Here is a 19,344-nt window from a genome sequence, read left to right as displayed (position 1 = left end):
TCCAGGCGTGGGCCCGTCAGCTGTGCTGCCTTTCACGACATGCGTTGGTGTTCTGGGGTTAGAGGTTACTTGGGTTGGGGCTTTTCTCCCTTAGGTTGATGTTGGCAAGTGAGAGAAGGTGCCAGATGTTTGGTAGCAAGACCTAAAGGTGACTGGAATTGAGAAATGTGTAAATGGAGTCTACAGATGTATCAGATTCTGGACATTGCTTATAACAAAGAGCGTAACAGTATAGTGTGTAGTTTTAAAACCATAAATAAATGAGAAGTGAATCCAATTCCTAAGTGAATAAGAAACCTTAAGTAGGATACATTTAAAAATTTTTTTGTCTGTTAATATGTGGGCAGAAATATCTTCTATTAGTTGTTCCTGGAGATTTTCTGGTCAGCTGGCTCACCGAGAGAGGTTGCAGGGGTGTGTGCTGTGTCCAGCCAGTTGTGCTGGCTGAGCAGTTGAAAACGTCAAGCCTCTTCCAGATGGGCAGCAACTCCCGCTTCTTTCCCAATCATTGGAAGGGTTGGATTAGATCAGAAGCTGAAACATTCAGCAGACTTCTTTGTTTATGCAGGTGCCCCAGATCTACCACGTGATGAGCAGAGCTACTCTGGTTAAAGTAGAGATGAGTTCCAGAGCCCTGAGTCCTTGTCCCTGGCTCCCCAGTGGTTTCTCAGTTCCTTTCCAGCTGAACACCCCTGGGGTCATCTCATCCAGATGGTTCTGTTAACTGTTGTTCAGTCAGATGATGGAGGGGCAGGCCCCGGGCCCCAGAGGCCCACGTGTCGTCGTTCACTGGGCATCACTGCCGCTTTGGGCCCGGGAGAGCACGGGCCAGGTGCACGAATATGCACAGCACATGTCTAGCACAGTCTTGTGCTGCTAGGCTTATTTCCAGTTCCTTTAGGAGGAGACTCCCCTTGATTTTTTTTTTATAGCTACAGCTGCCCTTGGCCTATGACCTCATGAGGAAGCTGGCTGATTCCTTTGGCCTATTTTCAGCTGTTTGGATTATTTGATTCAAGATGCTTCTTTGTACTTGCTCAAGCAAAGCACTTGCTGCCTGGCATGAAAGCTACTACATACTGTTTGCCCATCTAGCTAAAGATTGCCTACCAGCCACCTGCCTCTGAGTTCTTTCTCTTCCTGGGGCTGCACAGTGCCCAGGTTTGCCTGGCTGTCATTGAAACTCTCAGCCCAGGGTGGTAGAAACAATATTATACCCAGCCAACTCAGTTCAGATCCAGAAGCCAAAGCTGGGATGTTGAGTCACAAGTGAGGCGCATGCGAATTAGGTATATGTGACCTGAGAGTAGGATGAGCTGGTTTTAGTTCATTTTATAGACAGGAAGGTGGGCTCAGAGTTTAAGTGACTGGCCTGAACTCACACAGCTAGTTCATTGAAAAGCCAGGATTGGAAATGAGCTCAGTGTCTCTTTCTGCTGTGTTCTCCACCTGTCCAAACTTGAGGCCTTACTGGCCTTGACCCTGTCCCGTGTCTCAGGAGATGAGCTGACTTGGAGCTGAGCTGTGAGGCTGGCATAGTCCTTGCAACAGGAGGGATGGTGCATCCACCCCTCTTCCAGCCCTGTGCTCATCGATTGTTGACCGCGCTTCTCTCAGAAGCTGTCCCAGAAGTGCCATTAGCATCCGAGAGCCAAGGTGGAAGCAGGTACCTCTGGGGAAGGGGAGGTGGCCTGGGGTGGAGCCACAGCCTTGGGAGTAGCCCTAGCTTGCCCTGCCCGGCCCACACCGCCAGTCTGGCTTCAGGTAGGAATAAGCCCAGAAAGGGGTGGGTCCAGGCAGTCGACTGTTTTCTCCATTTGCCTACAAAATGCTGAGGTAGGTGAACATTTTCCTCAATCCAGTGTTTATTCCAAGGATTGTTTTCCTCTCTATATTTGCCCCAAAGGTTAAAACAAATTGAGAACACTAGCTGGGCTTTTAAAATTGAGATGTTACTTGATTCATTCCTAAAAATGGGAGCAGGATAAGATGATTTAAAGCCTGTTACCTGAAAACTGTTCTTATGAGTACTAAAAATAGAATCTACGGGAATACATTAGCCCTTTTTTTAGGTGTTAAGGAAAAGTAATAATCTTGAGTAGGTGTTAATTTAACAGACTTCCTTCATAAGGTAGCACACATGAAGAGGCAAATGTGGAAACAGAACGGAGCTTACAGGAATGGTTTTGGGACCCTGTGGGTTTGTGCCGTGTGGGCTACAGTTTGGAGTCACAGTGTCGGTCCGCACCCACAGGAGTTTCCTAACATAACAGACGGAGGCCTTCGCCAAGGGAAACATGCAAACTGAACAGAAATTTAACTTGTTTACTTTGGGATGTTTGTAATCAGGTATCAAGTTTGCCGTGCCACTAAAATGCAGAGATCCTGCCTGGATCGCGGTTTGCTGGTGGAGGCCCTGGTGGTGCTGGTGGAGGCCTGGGCGGTGCTGGCAGAGGCCTGGGCGGTGCTGGGGCAGCAGGCCCAGGCGGTCAGCGGTCTGGCACAGGCAGAGTGGGTGTCCAGACTGGCTCAGAGCCCTGCTGCTCCCTGTCAGTAGATCAGGAGATGGTGGGATGGAGACACGCTGCTTTTTTGTTTGTTTGAAAAATGGGATTATTTTAACTAGGAAAAATCCCATTGTCACCTAGAATTTAGGGGCATTGGTACACCTTTACATTATTGGTATCACTAAATTAGTCTGTGTAAGTCTTGAATCAGTGTAACATAAGCTATAAAAACTCGTCTTTCCATTTTTGAGATAATATCCCACAGCAGTAAGAACAAATAAAATCAGTTAGCTCAGTAGTGATGACGTAATTGTCGGACGATGGGGAGTGGTCAGGGAGACTTGAGCAGCTGTGCGGGCCCTGCAGAGCCACTGAACCCGAAGTACACACGTGCGGCGGCCAGCGACGGAGGCGACCGGTGGGAAAAGGACAGGAACCAAGTGGGCTTGCTAATTACAGCTTTACAAAAGGAATCAGAAGTGAAATTCAAATGATGCAAATGGTTTACTTCTTTAGGGTTCTAATTTTTTTTTAAGTTGCCAAAATTCATTTAAAAAATTGAATGGGACTGATTTTCTTTCATTACCTAAATTGGCCTGAAGACCTGTGCTGAGAGGTTCTCAGATTTGAGCAAGTAGCTCAGAGCAGAGGCTCCCTGACTGCTGGGTGAGCAGCGCAGGGAATTTTAAACATCAGATAGCCCCCAGGCTCCACCCCAGCACCAGCACCAGCCTAGTGAAGAGAGCACTGCATTTCATAGAATCTCAAACACCAGTAGTCGTAAGGTACACATTCATTTTGTGAACCATTAAGAAAAATGTGCCAATTAGAAAAAGTGTGCTTATTTTGACTTTTTATATTTACTGAAAGAACTCTTTTAGACTTCAGACAGATTTTCATCATACCACCCTTAATTCATACAAAATTTGTACAAAAAGGAAAATGAGACGTTCCTAAAACTTGATGTGTGATTCCAATGTTCTGAACCACATTTTGACCTAGAATTGTCCTTGTCCATGCTTTCCCAAGCAGTGTTGTCCTCTGAGCCTTGGTGAGCGCTGGTGACGCAGCTTTTCTGAAAAGCACATTCTGTTGATGGCTCCAGAATTGTCTTCTAAGCTGCAGATACCCATTCTGTGAGATCTGATGCTGGGCTCTGCTGACCTTACCCTGACGGCCCTATCGCAGCTGCCACCTACCGGCCGTCATTGTGAGACGCAGGAGTTCACACCTGAGAGGATGTGGGTGTCTTAGAAGCTCCGCAGTACTTGGAAGGAGGCAGTGCTGTGCTTGGATGCTTGTCAGACTTCGAATAGATTATGTTGCTTTACTTCTTGAATGAAGCTTCATGACATCCAGTCAGTAGGGAGGAAGTCCATTATTGGGCTTTGTTGAAAAAATAAAGACCTCAGTGTTGTAATGAATCAAACATGAATTTCTAGTCTTGGTAAGGGTTGAGGGACATGGTCACACTTTTTGTATGTTATACACACGTACAGTAATTACAGTTAACATTGTCTTTGGAAACTGACCTCATGCCAATATACCCTTATTGATAGTTTCCTATGAGATTTCTGACCATCGTATGAACGCTTCACATGATTTGCTAGATTCCCAAACGGTACGAGGCTACACAAGGAAGGGGACTGCCCTGCCTGGCTGGTCCTGACAGCTGGCACAGGAAATGGCATTCTAGCAAACGCTCAGAATTCGGTGTTGTGACGTCGCAGAATGACTAGGAACCGTTTGTGTACAGGAACTCACCTTGGGTCTCAGTCACAGGCTTCACTCACTCTTGCTTGGGACTTGTGGGAGGAGGGAATCCACTTTCTAGATTCGAGCCAATGGCCTGTTCTGGCTTGGTTTATTTTTTAGGGGGGGGTCAGGATGGGACAGGAAGTGGTGCTCCCTTGACAACTTTGAGCTCTCCTCTTCCCCAGTGTTGTTCTGGCAACATTGGCATCCAGGGCCACGGGTCAGTCACAGGCAGAGCCGCAGGGATGGCTGGCTGTGAAAACAAGTTACAATTTGGTCTTCTGGCTCCACTTCATTTTAGCTTAAGTTTTCAGGGATGGGAAACTTGGTGACAGAAAGGAAGTGTGACAGGGTTCTAGAGTCTTTCTGATGTCAGAATTATACCCTCGGGTGGGTCAGACTAGGAACACTAGTTGTGTTACCCCTACCCAAGCAATTTAAAGTAATCCCCTGGAGTGTATGCATTAAAAAGGAAGCACCCTGATGTGGCAAGGGCAGGCAGGGCATTCATTAGCATGAAAGCTCCACGTTAAAACCCCCATCTCACTGCATGTGAACTTTATCTTAGCAAAATGTTAAGGCTTTCCCAATCTGGCCTGGATTCCTTCTCACGACGAACCGCTCTTGCTGGGTGGAATCCAGCCAGCTTGAGGCTGACACATAGCTTGGCTCCCACGAACTGTCTTCCTTGTGCTTTGAATGCCCAGCAGAGGCTTTATGAGCTCCCTTCCTTTAGACTGCGAAACAGTGGTTTGGCAAAGAGTGAGCTTCCTTCTAGTTGGCATTTCTGGAGTCGGGAACTGAAATCGGTCCATGCAGATGGTGTGCTTCTCCTTATGGGCCGGGTAGCTGGAAACCAGTGACTTTAACACCAGTTAAACCAGCCAAGTGGGGAAGCATTCTTCCTTTTTGAAAAATACCAGCCTCTGAATTCCACAAACACCTGGACTGAGATCCTGAATTTAAGGATGAGAACACATCATGAAACATGGTAACAGCAACTCACCCTTTTCCCCCTTGGTAGTGACATGGGAGAAATGGAGTAATTTTGCCCATGTTTTTACATTCCCACCACTGCCAAGAAGCCTGGATATATACCTTATACCACCAGAATCAGCCTCAGAATATTATGGCGTAACTAAAAAATCCAGCATTTTCTCTGTGGTTTTGTGCTCCCTTAGTTACTGCTCAGGCCCATCCTAATTGGCCCACACTCATGAGGCTGCCCTTGGGTCTTATCACTGAATCCTCCCAAAATCATTTTCAGTGTGTATACTGCCTGGAATTGCAGTCTGAAACGTCTCAGATCTCTTAAAATACTCATCCAGTAAACAGCAACTGAACCCCCCTGCAAGGCTGCACCTGCAGCCCCCAAAGGCCCCCTTTTCTATTAACAGTCGGGTCTCCAGCCCCCGTGGCCCTTTCCTTCCCAGTGCATCTTCACACAGAGAGGCCGCTGGTGAGATAAGACTTGTAGCCAAGACTGCCCGGAGAATTAGCCTGTCATCTGATGCTTTTTGGGGAGTGCAGGGCCCTCAGAAAAAGTGGGCCTGGCAGTCAGCATTTTAAGTCTGTGTAACTCCCAACCTCCCATCGGATCATAGAGGGGAAATGAGAACAGAAGGTGAGAAAACATTCCACGTTCACGTTTATTCTTGTTTATTGAGGTCTGTTTATTCTTAACGGGTGCTTTTTCCTCCAAGTAAATAGAGCAGGCGTAAATATCTATAATGAATAAATTTATTGTCTTACAAAAATCATTGTCTAGAAATATGGGAATACAAGAAAAGATATTTGCAGTCAGGTGTCTGGTGGTCAACAGCCAGTACAATTCATAAAGGGGTAAAATCAAAGATTCCAAACCCACATGATAAATTCTTCCTAATGATGTTAAAGCTTTTAACCCAAAAGGTTTGTGTTTTCAAGCACGTTGCAGAGGATCAGGGATTTATATTTAACACTGATTCATTGTCACCGAATGTTTATAATACCACTTTGACTAGAGAGGTACATGATATGAAGCACAGTCAAAACTTAATACATTAAATTGTTACAGAGGCAAATAATATATTTAACATTGTCTTAGTACTGTAGTGTCTAAGGCACTTTCTGTAATGTCAGTTTGCTTAACTATCAACCAAAAATGCTAAATGTTCACTGTAACACTGTCCGAAGGGAAGGGAAAGGAAAAATGAAAAAGGATTCACATCCACTGGCATGTCAACATTCAGGCAGATGGCATCTGTTCTTGAGGTCTGTAAACCTCATCGACAAGCTTGGAACGAGTCTCGGACACAAAACCAATAATCCCATTTTGGGCTCAAAGCAGCGGCTGAATTTGCAAGGTCAGCACGAAAGTCTGGCTGGCAAGGGAGGGCCTTCCACTAACTCCTGCTCAGGAGCCCGCAGCTGCTTGTTCCTGAAGTGAGGGAAGGACACTGACAACGCCAGACGATGCAGGAGACTGCCCCAAAGTCAACGCAATTGATGCCTCCGGGGGCTGCAGCTGCATGGTGGCCACTGTTCTTTCTATGCACAGACCGGCCCTGGCCAAGGACAGTTCACATGACAAGATGTGGGGATACCACCAACCCACCGGAGATGGGAACCCCAAATGAATGCTGCGCCCCCCAATCCAACCCACCCCTCCTAATCTTTCCAAAGCCCCTTTCACAGTTTGCTCACTGAAATAGTGTTGATCATTATTCGAAGGAAATGAGAGATACAAGTGCAGTTTAGGCTTCACAATGTTCTAAGAGACTCGATGTGGCTGAGGAGTCGGGGCCACAGGAACACAGAGCTAAGTTACCTGTCTGTAGGACAGAGCATGCAGAGCGACTGAGCAACAACCACGGGGCTGCCCCAATGACCCAGCGACTGGCAACAAGGGTCTGGAGTTTGTTTGAAAAAGGGTTCTCTTCTTAACATGTATTATAAAATGGTCTCTTGATGAATATATGGAAAATAGATGCAATGATGAGACAATCTGTTTAAAATGTGCATGTTTTGTGTATGTTTATATATAAAAAGGGGAGCAATTGTACCTAATCTGAAGCAGGACACAGTATGTGCAGGCTGTAAAGCCTTAAGACACAGTTGATCTTTCAGGAAGGAGCCCCGGAGCTTGCCAGTTTCCTAAGTCTGTAGGCGGCCCAAGGCAGGCTGGCGCGGGGGAGTTCCTTCGTGTCCCACTGTGCTGCCTCCGCTGGCTTCCTGTGGTGGCTACTCTGACTGTGGCGGCTGCGTCTCATTGACGTCACTGGTCTTACTTTCGGTGTCATCATCTGACAGCTCCAGGGAAGCCCCTTCGATGTGCAGCTGGCGCCGGCCAGATCGGCTCGAAGAGAAGCTGATCGGGCCGCCTCGCCTGGAGGGAAGGGAAAGTAGACATGTGTGGGTGAATACACAAGGACATGTGGCTGTCGAGTTGTTCAGTCACCTGGTGACGTCCAACTTCCACCCCTTCCTCAGAACACACAACCCGGGGTGGGTGGGCAGGGTGAGGACAGGCCCTGGGGTTTCCACCTCTCCTGCAGCCACACCCGTGGATAAGTATCCTGGCCGCCACACGGCGGGCACCAAGCAGGACAGCAGGAGGCTTATGGCAAAGCTCCACCTGCTGACCAGTGGCCATGTTTCTGAAAAGGGCAGATAGTAAATATTATTTACGCTTTGTGGGCCAAATAAGGTCTTCATTGCACTTTCTCCCCCCCCACACCCCGAACCCTTTATAAATGTAAAAACCACCCTCAGCTCACTGGCTATACAGAAGCTGGGCAGGTCAGAGTTCGGCCGTGGGCCAGTGTGTCGGCACCTGCGCTAACCTTTCTCTGGGGGAGAAAGCAGTTCAGCACTCCATCTCCCTGGTGCGCACCGAACCCAGTGTGGCGGTGAGGCTGGGACCTTTCCTCACTACAGCTGTTGAACATGGACGGACACCTGGACCGGCTCTCAAGCTCTGTGTCGTGTATTTCTATGGTCCACTAGTAAATGGCAAAAAAAGGGGGGATGGGAAGCTGTTTCTCTTCTCCTTGAAGACTACCGAGGGTCAGAAATCCTGAATGGAAAGGGGAGGTGATTTAAGAGCGAGAACAAGTAACTCTACAGGAGCCTAAGTAAAGCACCTCAAAAAAGACAAAGCCGGAGCCCCAGGCCTGGCTGTCTGGGCCAGCCTAGGGCACAGGCTCCCCCAGGCCTCTCACCTCAGCCGGTTCTTCAGCGTGCTGACCTCGCGGCTCAGACCCTCGTTGGCCTCCGTGGCATCATCCAGTTCCCGCTGGAGTTTACGCCGAGATGCATTGGCACGGGTAGCTTCTTCTTCTGCTTCCTCCAGCTGCCGTTTGAGCTGCTTCATCCGGGCATTGGCCTTCTCCATCTTGGGGGAGTCACACGAGTCAAGTCACACCCGACTGGATCACCGCATCCTGCGTGTGTCAGCACAGCTTCCTGCCCCGCCAGCCACGCGAGAGCGCTCAGACTGGATTGCCCTGCTATCCTCAGCAAAGTGAGTGTCTACAGAGGAAACTCAAGACCCTGTTTTCACCCTTTTGAGATTTTTCATGAGTGACCTATGGACCGTGAAAGGGAATTGCTATTCCTGCAAACACAGAAGAGCCAGCAGTGCGTCAGCCTCCAGCCCCAGGAGAGGATGCCTTTCAGCGTGGGGGTCTCGGACAGTGTGCCGTGACCTGAGTGCAGTGGCACTCTGAGGACCTGACCTGACATGCACTCCTGCAGGCCCAGCTCGTGCCTGCTCCCCCAGAACTGCCCTTGGTGCTGTTCGGCTCCGAGGGTGGGGGAGGAAGGGGGGGCTGGGTGCCTGACTGGAGCAGAGGAAGAAAAGGGTTTGGGCCAAAGGCAGCGGAATCCTCAGCTCCATCCACCTCAGCTACCTAGGCTGTCATCTATGCAGACCTGGCCACGTCTTATTAAAATACTCTTTTTAAAATGATTGATTTTAGAAAGGGAGGGAGGGAGAAAAAGAAATTGATTTTGTTGTTATTTATGCATACATTGGTTGCTTCTGTATTTCTTGTATGTGCCCTGACCAGGGATCGAACCCAACCCTCTGGAGGATGCTCTAACCAACTGAGCTACCTGGCTAGGGCATTAGAACATTCTCTTGACACTTAAAGGGAAAAAGGATGCGTGGATGCAGACAAGGAAAACCACTGGGGTCCTGCGTGCAGAACATTTGTTTTCTCTCTGTTTTCTGTTCTGCACGCACCCTCCCACCCAGCCGGTAGACAACGCCCGCCCTCTATGCCCAGGAGCCGTTCCAGGCCTGTGAGAGGTCGGAACCACTGACATTCGCTGACAGTGAGGCCGGGACCTTGGCACTCAGGAAGCATGTGCTCCGGTGGAGGAAACAACTTCAAGACTGAGTTCTGGCCTCATACTACAAAGCCCTCACCCTGTGCTCTCACCCACTCCTCCTCTGCAGGAGGGGGATCTCCCCCTCTGGGGGGCTGGGAGAGCTGAGGGGTGGAGGCCATGTCTGGATTACCTCTGTACCCCCAGCTCCCAGGAGTGCCTGGTGGAAACGGCACATGTTTGTTAGAACATTGGAATTACAAGTTTCAAACAGCATTTTCTGAATTTAGCCAGTCTGCACCAGTCTCCTTATAAAGCCATTTCTAGGGTGGGAGACATTTCACCCTGTCCCACCTTCTTCCTTACCTGTTCCTTATACTGGTCTGCATGTCGACGCTCATCTTCAACCTGCATGAAGATTTCTTTCAGTTTCTTCTCGGTGCGTCGGACCAGTTTGTTGGCTGCTGCGCGCTCCCTGTGAAGGTGATCAACCCATTAATTAATCTTGGTAGTTCTTGAAATGGAGGTAAGATGGGGAATGTACTTTTTAAAGTCCCTTTCCTCTGGAAGAGGACATATGTTGGAGTGCTTTCCAGGACCTCTCTGACGAGAACAGCATCAGGATTAATAGGGTCCGGAAACCTTTCCTTTCTGGTCACAGTACGAATGGCCTCTAATGGAGCCTAATACTGACAGGTGGAAAAAGCATATTCCTTCACATGTAGGTTAAGCACTTTAGTTACACACAGGCTACCTGTCACACTGAGTGCAGGCTCTTTGGAGACAAAGACCGTGGCTGGCTACCTGAATCACCTAACTCGTTAGCCTGGAAAACAAAGACCCACTGTGATGCCACGGGCCACAGCAGCTAACACTGGGGGAACGGCCCACGCTCTTCAGTTAGCAGTCAGATCGCCATGTTTCCAGACAGGCCTACACTGTTCCTTCTGGAGGAGAGGGAACTTACTTGGTGAACTCCACTGAAAACAGAAAAAGTCCTTTTATTCCTCGACACGTGTTATGCAAAAATGGATAGTGACGGAGTTAGCTGGAAGGGTGAGTCATGTTAATTACAGCTAACAACAAACCCTCAATTGTTTTGAGCTCACTGGGGTTGAAAGAGTGGAGCGGAAGTAGGAATGCCGAGTCGGGGAGGGTGCTGGGCTTCGAGCACAGGCCCTGCACCTCTGGCCCCAGCTCCCCAACAACAAGGTGACTTTGAAGGTCCAATAGGTTTGTAAACGCCTGCCAAAAGCTGTGCTGCACAATTCCTCAAAAATTAAAATGCTTTACTACAACAGAACAAACTGTCAAACAGTCCCCATGGGTAAAGAAAAGCTTTTTCTTCTTGGCAATGAATTATAGCGTTTCATGTGATGCTACCAACTTGGAAAACCAGCTTTGGGTAGAGGTGTAAACTACGGTGCCTAGAAAACTGTGGGGCAGAGTATGACCAGCTGAGTCCCGGCAGAGCTGACAGGTGAGCCCAGCCTTCCTGGAGGGCTCACACCACTTGCTCTTTCTCACTCTGGTTCTATCTGTCCGTCATCTCTTCCCCACCGCAGGAACCCCCACAGGGCAAGTGTCTGTCTCGTCTCTGGCTCACAGACTGAGCCTGGACCTGCTCGGTAGCACAGACACAGTGAGTTCTGGTTTATTGCATCAAAAACTCTTACTTGGCTTCCTGCTCAAGTTGCTCCTCTAGTTGCCCAATCTTGGCTTCCAGAGCCGAGATGGTGGCCTTGAACTTGGACTTGACAGCACCCTCTAGCTCCTGCAGCTTGGCCTTCAGCTCCTTATTCTGCCTCTCCAGCTGCTGGCGTGCATTGTCGCTCTTCTGGGCAGCACTGCGCTCCGCCGCCAGCTCTGTGTTCAGTGTGTCCACCTGGAGAGGACAGGTGGGTTTAGTCATTCGTGCCAGAGGGACAGCACAGCCCTTCCCAGGTGATGGGCTGCTGTGTGAGCCACCTGCAGCGTGGTCTTGCGGAAGCGGTCGTTGAGCAGCTCCATGTTGCTCTGCTCCTCTTCAAGCTCCTCCTCCAGCTGTGCGATCCTAGCCTCCAGACGCCGCTTCTCATCCAGCAGCGCGGACCTGGCGGGGTGAGGAGGACCCAGCTTAGTACAACACGGGGGGAGCACAGTAGGGTGGCTCCTCCACCCTGCCTCTATAAACCAAGCACCCTCTCAATTTTTCTCTCCCCTGCACCTATTGCCCAGTCTGTCAAGTTCTGATCACACTCCCAAACAGGCCACCCACTTCTCTCTACCCTCCCGCCTGCCACCCTAGTTGGGCCCCACCATGTCTTGCCTGCTGCTTCTCCACCTGTTCCCCCAGCAGCTTTCAAAAGTACAAACAGATCCTGGCATTGCTAGTTTAACCTGCACTGGCTTTCCAGTACATTGAGATAAGATGCTAACTCCTCATCATAACATGCTGGGAAATGACTGTGATGACCCCTCCATCTGAGAAAGCAGTTTTCTAACTGGAAAAAAGGGTTCTCTTAATGAAAAATCATTCAAGGAAAGGTAAATCAAAGGAATCTGCTTGCCAAACCTAATGAATTTGAGAGTGGAGACTTGCACCTCAAGGCTGTGTGGTCTGTGGAAGCCAGGTTAGCTCTGGATGTACTTCCTTCACGCCCGTTGCGGGCATGACGGGCGATAAGGAGGTGCAAGCTGCCTGTGCCAGGCTGCCGGCAATGGCGGGGGCAGCCCAGAGGCCCAGCCTCTTGTGCTCATCTTTCCAGAGTTTGAATGGCTGAGCAGACCAACTATGGACTCCTATGCCAGACAACACCATGGCCGCCTCAGGGCAGCAGGCAAGCCCAGGGGTGTGAACTGCAGGTGCCCGAGGGAACTGGTGGGGCCGCCACTGGTTTCTGGATGCCCACCCCGTCCCACCGACTGGGGTGCGGGGAGACTCACTTGCCAGAGGCGCTGTTAGCGATCTCATCAGCCAGCTCATCTCTCTCTTGCTCGGCATGCCGGCGGGCTCGCTCGGATGAGGCAAGTTCCTAAATGAGTTGAGACCGTGATTGTAGCTTCTGAAATCTGGAGATGCCTATAGGCGGCAGCTACCTTGCTCCAGGCACTGTGTGTGCCTCAAACTGCAGCTCGATGTGAGAACTGAACTGGCAGGTTTGCTGAGAGAATGTTTGGGTGCAGGTCAGCCAGGCAATGTGCCCACAGGGGGAAGTCCTAGTCTACGTAAGGGCATGCCCGTCCCAAGTTAAGACACAGCTATATATGTTTCTGCCCTCCCCAGAAAGCTGCTGTTTCTCCATCATAAATGGAGCACAAACTTTATGCAGACTCAGAGTAACACTAATTCATGGTCATGAAAGCATCTGTCACATACACAAGTAGTGCAGTTTGGAGATCGAGTACACTGACTAGGTAGGCACCAGAAAATGAGGTGCTACTGCAGTGCAATGAGGATCACAGGTCCCACTGGGGGAAAGTGGGTGGAGTGGGACCACCAGGGCAGAGCTGGGCCTCTTTCTGGGAGAAAGGGGCCCTGGCCAGTCAGGCTGCTGTGGCTCTGCAGGGCCCTCCCAGGGAACAGGGCAGGAAAGGGGACAGTCCGGTGCTGGCCAGTGGCCAGCCGCAGGAAGAAGTGCCCCATGGCTGCTTTCCCACAGACTTCCTGGGAAAGAGGATTCTCCACAGGCAGGTGTCAGGGTGCATTTCTCACCCCTACTGGGTGAAGATCACATTCTCAGGACTTGCGAGTTCACCATCTCCCTTATTTTACGGATGAAACCAAGGCCCACACAGATGAGGGACTTGCCCAAAGTCTCAAGGTTTGTCAACAGTGGAAACTCGCTTCTGATGCCCTCCCTGTCCAGAGCCTCTTCCCACCAGCTGTCCCTTCCAAAAGATGGGCAAAAGCACACCGTAAGGTGTCCGTGGAGCAGGGCTGCACATGCACCTGCTTCGTATGTTCAAGCACAGGATGTTGTGCCCACCGCCCCCTGAAAGGCCTGGGTTCCAGCACACAGAACCCTAACATACGGACACAGTGTGAGTCTGGGACCCGATGGCAGCAGGCACAATACTTAGGGTCTGACCCAAAGGCCTCTGATTAACAAACACTGTGCAAGCGCCAGCTCCGCCATCTGGCCTCTGGGGGGTCTAGTTTCCTGGGCCCAGGAACCCATGGGAGAAAGAGAGGACCCTAGGGTCTCCCACCCAGATGAACAAAGGTGTCTGTCTGAGGTAAGGAAAACCAGAGAAGATGGACAGGAGGGCAGGGCTAGCTTTCCAGATCAGTCTCTTCCCTCTACTGCAACGATCCCTTGTCTGAAAGCCTAAAAGACACACTTTCAGCTTTCTGAGAACAGAGTACTGGGCTGCAGGGTGTTTGGGTAACGCCCCAGGAGCTCTCCAGGAGACAGGCCCCAGAGCCCTGTCACCTCTGGGGACATTGCTGACCAACTACACGATGAAGCACACAGGTCTTGAACATTCTACTTCACTGACGATACATGTTCTTTTTTAGCGCATGTGGAATCTTTACAAAGACTGACTACGTTTTAGGCCCTAGAGCTGCTCAACTGTCAGTGTTCTGTAACCATAAGCAATAAAACTACCAATAAAAAAAAACAGTACACAGAGTGGAATTTATAGTGTTCTATGAACATAATAGACAAGAGAAAAACTTGTAAATTAATGAGTGTCAAAAGAAGAAAAAGCCCAAAGGAATAAAGGTACAAGCAAAAACGAATGAAATAGAAAACAAAGAGGGACTGAAACCAAAAGCTGGCGTCGGGTCTGCGCAGTGTCTGCGTGGCTGGTTTTCAGCTCCTTTACACGCCTGACTCCTAGGGAGTTCCCTTCCTTTCTGGAAACTCGACCCGCATTTATGTCTTTGGTAACATATTATCCAGCACTTCTAGGATTTTTTCATATTAACTGGTAACATTTCAACTTCAGTTGCCTTATTTTTCCAGGTTCAAATAAATCTGATAGTCTTTCATTTACACAGAAGTTTATGTGCACATGAAATATGTGTAGTTCTTTGCCTGCCACTGATACTCAGTGACCTTTAGAAAGGAAACGTACGTATGCGTTCCAGTGGGCCTAGCATTGACGTAACCAGTCCCATTCCATATGGAACTCTTCATCAGCTCCTTCGCAGGAGAACTTACAAAAGATGAAAGACACGTTGAAGGAATTGTTGGGTTGCAAGGTGATTCACTTAGAAATGCAATGAAATATAACTTCTCTCCATGTAAGTATCACACATGGTGCTTTTGTGTAAATCAAGGCAATCTTACATATCACTTAGGTCAGAGTTCTGAGGTGAGTGATTCTGATGCTAACCAGCACTAAGTAAACAACCATCACTCCTTTCTTCACACAGGAACGAGCCTGGAAAGGGGCTTGTGAAGTCACGAATCAGCTCCCTTGCCTGCAGCCAGGTAGAGGCATATACATGAGTAGTGTCAAAGTGTTGAACTGAAACCTTGCTGAACTGAAGCAATAAGATGGTCCAGTAACATTAAAAATGGACAGTTAAATTACACAAGGCTACAAAGACATTTAGATATATTTATCTGCTCTGAGAGAAATTGCAAGGGCAACTATTTCTGAACAAACAGATGAATAAACAAACAAACAAACCTCCTGCAATTGAAGGATTTCTGCTTCCAGACTCTTTAATTTCTTTTCACTCTCTTTGGATTGAGCAAAAATCTCATCCCGGGATGCACGAGCTTCTTCTAGTTCACGCTGGTAATCCTTCATCTGAGCCTAAAGATAAATAGGAAGAATGTCTTGGGGTAGTTTTCAAATGTATTTTTCCAGATTATAAAATATAAGTATATAGAAATAAGAAAAATGTCACAAGAAAACTTTCAAGTCAATACCTCTTATGAATATATATGCAAAAATCTGCAATAGACGCAAACTAAATCCAACAACACATGAGACACTGTACACCATGTATATTTATACCTCACTACATCCCAACATCCAACTGAGATTTACGCAAGCAATGCAACATTGGTTTGACAGCAAAAATGAATTAATATAACCATATAATCGTCTAAAAATTCAGAAGTAGTATTTGAGAAAATCTAACACCCTTTCATTATAAAAACGATAAGCTGAATAGAAACTTCCTCAACTCTGAGAAAAGGGCACCCATGAAAAACCGACGGCTACTATATGTAACAGCCAGAGACCGAATGCTTTCCTCCTAACAGCAGCAGCAAGATAGGATGTGTGTCTGACTGCGCCCCTTCCGTTCAACGCGGACCGAGATTCTAGTAAAAGCAATTAGATCAAGACAAAGATACAGTCCCTGGCTGGCGTAGCTTAGTGGATTGAGCGCGGGCTGGGAACCAAAGTGTCCCAGGTTCGATTCCCAGCCAGGGTACGTTTCTGGGTTGCAGGCCATAACCCCCAGCAACCGCACATTGATGTTTCACCCTCTCTCTCCCCCCCTCCCTTCCCTCCCTAAAAAAAAAGAAAATAAATAAAAATCTTTAAAAAATATTAAAAAAAAACCCCAAAAAACAAAAAACAAAAGACAAAGATACAAAAGACATCCAGAGTGGAAAGGAAGAAATAAAACTAGCTCAACCTGTAGATGATATGGTCTTATACACAGAAAATCTTAAAAAATTCATAACCCTCCCCCAAAACTAGAATGAAGAAATGAGTTCAGGAAGTTTTCAGAATACAAGACCAATATAAAAGAATCAGTTATATTTCTGTACACTAATTATAAACATTCTAAAAATTAAGAAAAATGAATATACTTAAAATAGCAGCAAAAGAATAAAACACTTTGATATCAGTTTAGCTAAAGAAGTGTAAGACTTGGCACCAAAAACTATATAACATCACTGAAAAAAATTAAAGAATAGCTAAACAAAGGGAAGATGGTCATGGTCACAGACCGGAAGACAATAATATGAAGGTGGCGACACTTTCCAAATTGATCCATTGAGTCAACACAATATGAAAACCTGAGCTGGCCCCCCCCCCCCCCCGGCAAAGATTTATTTATTTATTTATTTATAGAGAGGAAAGGGAGGGAGAAAGAGAGAGAGAAACATCAATGTGTGGTTGCTTCTCATGTGGCTCCCACTGGGAATCTGGCCCGCATGCAACCCAGGCATGTGCCCTGACTGGGAATTGAACCTGCGACACTTTGGTTTGCAGCCTGCGCTCAATCCACTGAGCTACACCAGCCAGGGTCTGAGCTGGCTTTTTAAGTTTTATTTATTTTCCTGTGCAGCAATTGACAAAATTCATATGGAATTGCAAAGGACCTGGATAACTAAACAGTCTTGGAAAAGAAGGACAAAGTTGAAGTCACACTCCCCGATTTCAAAATTTTGAAGCTGTGGTAATCACTACTGCGTGGTGCTTGCACAGGACAGACACGCAGATCAACGGAATACACGCAATTCAATGGGGGAAACAACAGCCTTTTAAACAAACGGTTCTGGGATATACAGTTGGATATCCATATCCAAAAGAATAAAGTTGAGTTTGTACATAAAACCATATAACATATTAACTCAAAATGGAGTTTATAAAACAGCAAAATAGCCCTGGCCAAGTGGCTTGGGACACGGTCCCGTGCACCAAAGGTTTGAGGTTTGATCCTGTCGGGTGCGTATGGGAGCCAGCCCATCAGTGTTGCTCTCTCCTCCACTTCCTCTCTAGAATCAATTAAAAACAACAACAACAAAATCCATATTCTCACATGAGGATAAAAAAAAAGTAAAGTATAAAACAGGAGAAAACATAGCAAGAAATCTTCATGACCTTGGATTAGACAGTGGTTTCATAGATATAATTTAAAAAGACACAAGGAACAAAAGAAAATAAAATGGATTCCATCAAAATTAAAAACTTTCATGCTATAAATAATATCACTGAGTGAGTGAAGACAATACAGAGAATGGAAGAAATATCTGGAAGTCATATATCTTATGAAACATTCAAAATATATACAGAAATGTTACAACTCAATTATTAAAAACAACTCAAAAAGATGAGCAGAAGATTCAAAGACATTTTTTCCAAATAAGATAATGGCCAATGAGCACAAGAAAAGAGGGTCGGCACGGTTAGCAGCCATCAGGGAAATGCAAATGCAAGGCAACCAGGAGGGGCCCCTCCACGCCCATGAGGACGGCTACAGTGGAAGGACAGGCCGTGGTAAGTGCTGGTGTGGACGTAGAGAGACTGGAGCCCTCACACACAGCCGGTAGGAGTGTAACATGGTCCAGTCACTGTGGAAAGGTTTGTCAGGTCAGTTCCTTAAAACAGAAGTTACTTTTTTTTTTTTTTTAAAGATTTTATTTATTTATTTTTTTTAGAGAGGGAAGGGAGGGGGGGAGAGAGAGAGAGAGAGAGAGAGAGTGAGAGAGAAACATTAATGTGCGGTTGCTGGGGGTTATGGCTTGCAACCCAGGAATGTACCCTGGCTGGGAATCAAACCTGGGACACTTTGGTTCCCAGCCCGCGCTCAATCCACTGAGCTACGCCAGCCAGGGCTAGAAGTTACTTTTTGACTTAGGTATATATACAGGAGTGGAATGGCTAAGACAACCGAGAGCACAAGTCCACACAGACATGTGAATGTTCATAGCAGCATTATCGTAGTGGCCAAAAAGTTGAAGTAACCCAAGTACCCATCAACTGATGGATTAATGAAATTAAATGAAAGGATAATGGAATAAATATTATTTGGTAATAAAAAGGAACAAAACACTTATTCATGCTACAACACAAATGAACCTTGAAAACGTGCCATGTAAAAGAAGCTAGCCACAAGAGCCATGTATTATATGGCGTCACTTATACCACGCCCCCAGCAGAGGCTACTCTACAGAGACAGAGCGCAGATCAGGGGTCGGTTAGTTCTGGGTGCGGCAGAGAGCGTGGAGTGAGGGCTGATGGGTTGAGGGTTTCTTTTAGAGGGAACCAAAATATTCAGAATTAGTGGTCACGGTTGCAAACCACTATGAATTTACTAAAAGAACACAAAACACTTTAAACAGGTAAACTGTATAGTATGTAAATTATATCTAAATAAAGCTATTAAGTAAATAAAACAGTGTTATTTATATTCTTTGTAATTAACTTAATAACTTTGTAATTAGCTATTAAAAATAAAAACCTTTGTACTTAGCTTTTTTAAAAGCATACAAGCAAACCAGTTACTCATAAACCTACATCCGGAGGACTTCCCCTAATCAGGGGTGTCCGACCCGCGGCCCAGGATGGCTATTGTATGTGGCCCAGCACAGAATCATAAATTTACTTAAAATCTTTCCTTTGCTCATCAGTTTTTGTTAGTGTTTGTGTATTTAATGTGTGGCCCAAGACAACTATTCTCCCAGTGTGGCCCAGGCATACCAAAAGGTTGGATCCCGCCCTGGCTGGCGTAGCTCAGTGGATTGAGCGCGGGCTGGGAACCAAAGTGTCCCAGGTTTGATTCCCAGCCAGGGTACATTCCTGGGTTGCAGGCCATGACCCCCAGCAACCGCACATTGATGTTTCTCTCTCTCTCTCTCTCTCTCCCCTCTCCCTTCCCTCTCTAGAAATAAATAAATAAAATCTTAAAAAAAAAAAAAAAGGTTGGATCCCCTGCCAACTTTCCCCCAAGCATGTATATCTGTGTGTCCATATGCACAGACCTAGCGCACAGGTGTGTGTGCAGGGTTAGAAACTAAATCGTCCCGCACGGCAACTTCCCTCCTCACTGAAGGCCTGCTATCACCGCATACACATCTGCATCGTT

General features: G+C 47.4%; 1 protein-coding gene and 1 long non-coding RNA gene across 2 annotated transcripts in view; one reads left to right on the top strand and one right to left on the bottom strand.

Moving 5' to 3' along the window:
• The first annotated feature begins 866 nt into the window (after positions 1 to 866).
• Positions 867 to 6,283, top strand: LOC118502093. The gene is made up of 2 exons (XR_004904768.1): positions 867 to 1,836; positions 3,540 to 6,283. It is a non-coding gene; the product is annotated as an uncharacterized LOC118502093 (long non-coding RNA).
• Positions 5,987 to 19,344, bottom strand: part of MYH10 (myosin heavy chain 10) — a 146,299-nt gene continuing 132,941 nt past the window's right edge. The window contains 7 exon segments of the mRNA XM_036033012.1: positions 5,987 to 7,629; positions 8,465 to 8,637; positions 9,942 to 10,050; positions 11,252 to 11,460; positions 11,544 to 11,667; positions 12,501 to 12,589; positions 15,201 to 15,329. Of these exon segments, the coding sequence (XP_035888905.1) occupies positions 7,485 to 7,629; positions 8,465 to 8,637; positions 9,942 to 10,050; positions 11,252 to 11,460; positions 11,544 to 11,667; positions 12,501 to 12,589; positions 15,201 to 15,329 (978 nt within the window). The 3' untranslated portion in view covers positions 5,987 to 7,484.

Source organism: Phyllostomus discolor, chromosome 8, assembly GCF_004126475.2.
Source record: "Phyllostomus discolor isolate MPI-MPIP mPhyDis1 chromosome 8, mPhyDis1.pri.v3, whole genome shotgun sequence".
Taxonomy (NCBI): Eukaryota; Metazoa; Chordata; class Mammalia; order Chiroptera; family Phyllostomidae; genus Phyllostomus; species Phyllostomus discolor.
The sequence above is the reverse complement of the archived record's forward strand: the minus strand, read 5'-3'. Positions and strand labels throughout refer to the sequence as shown.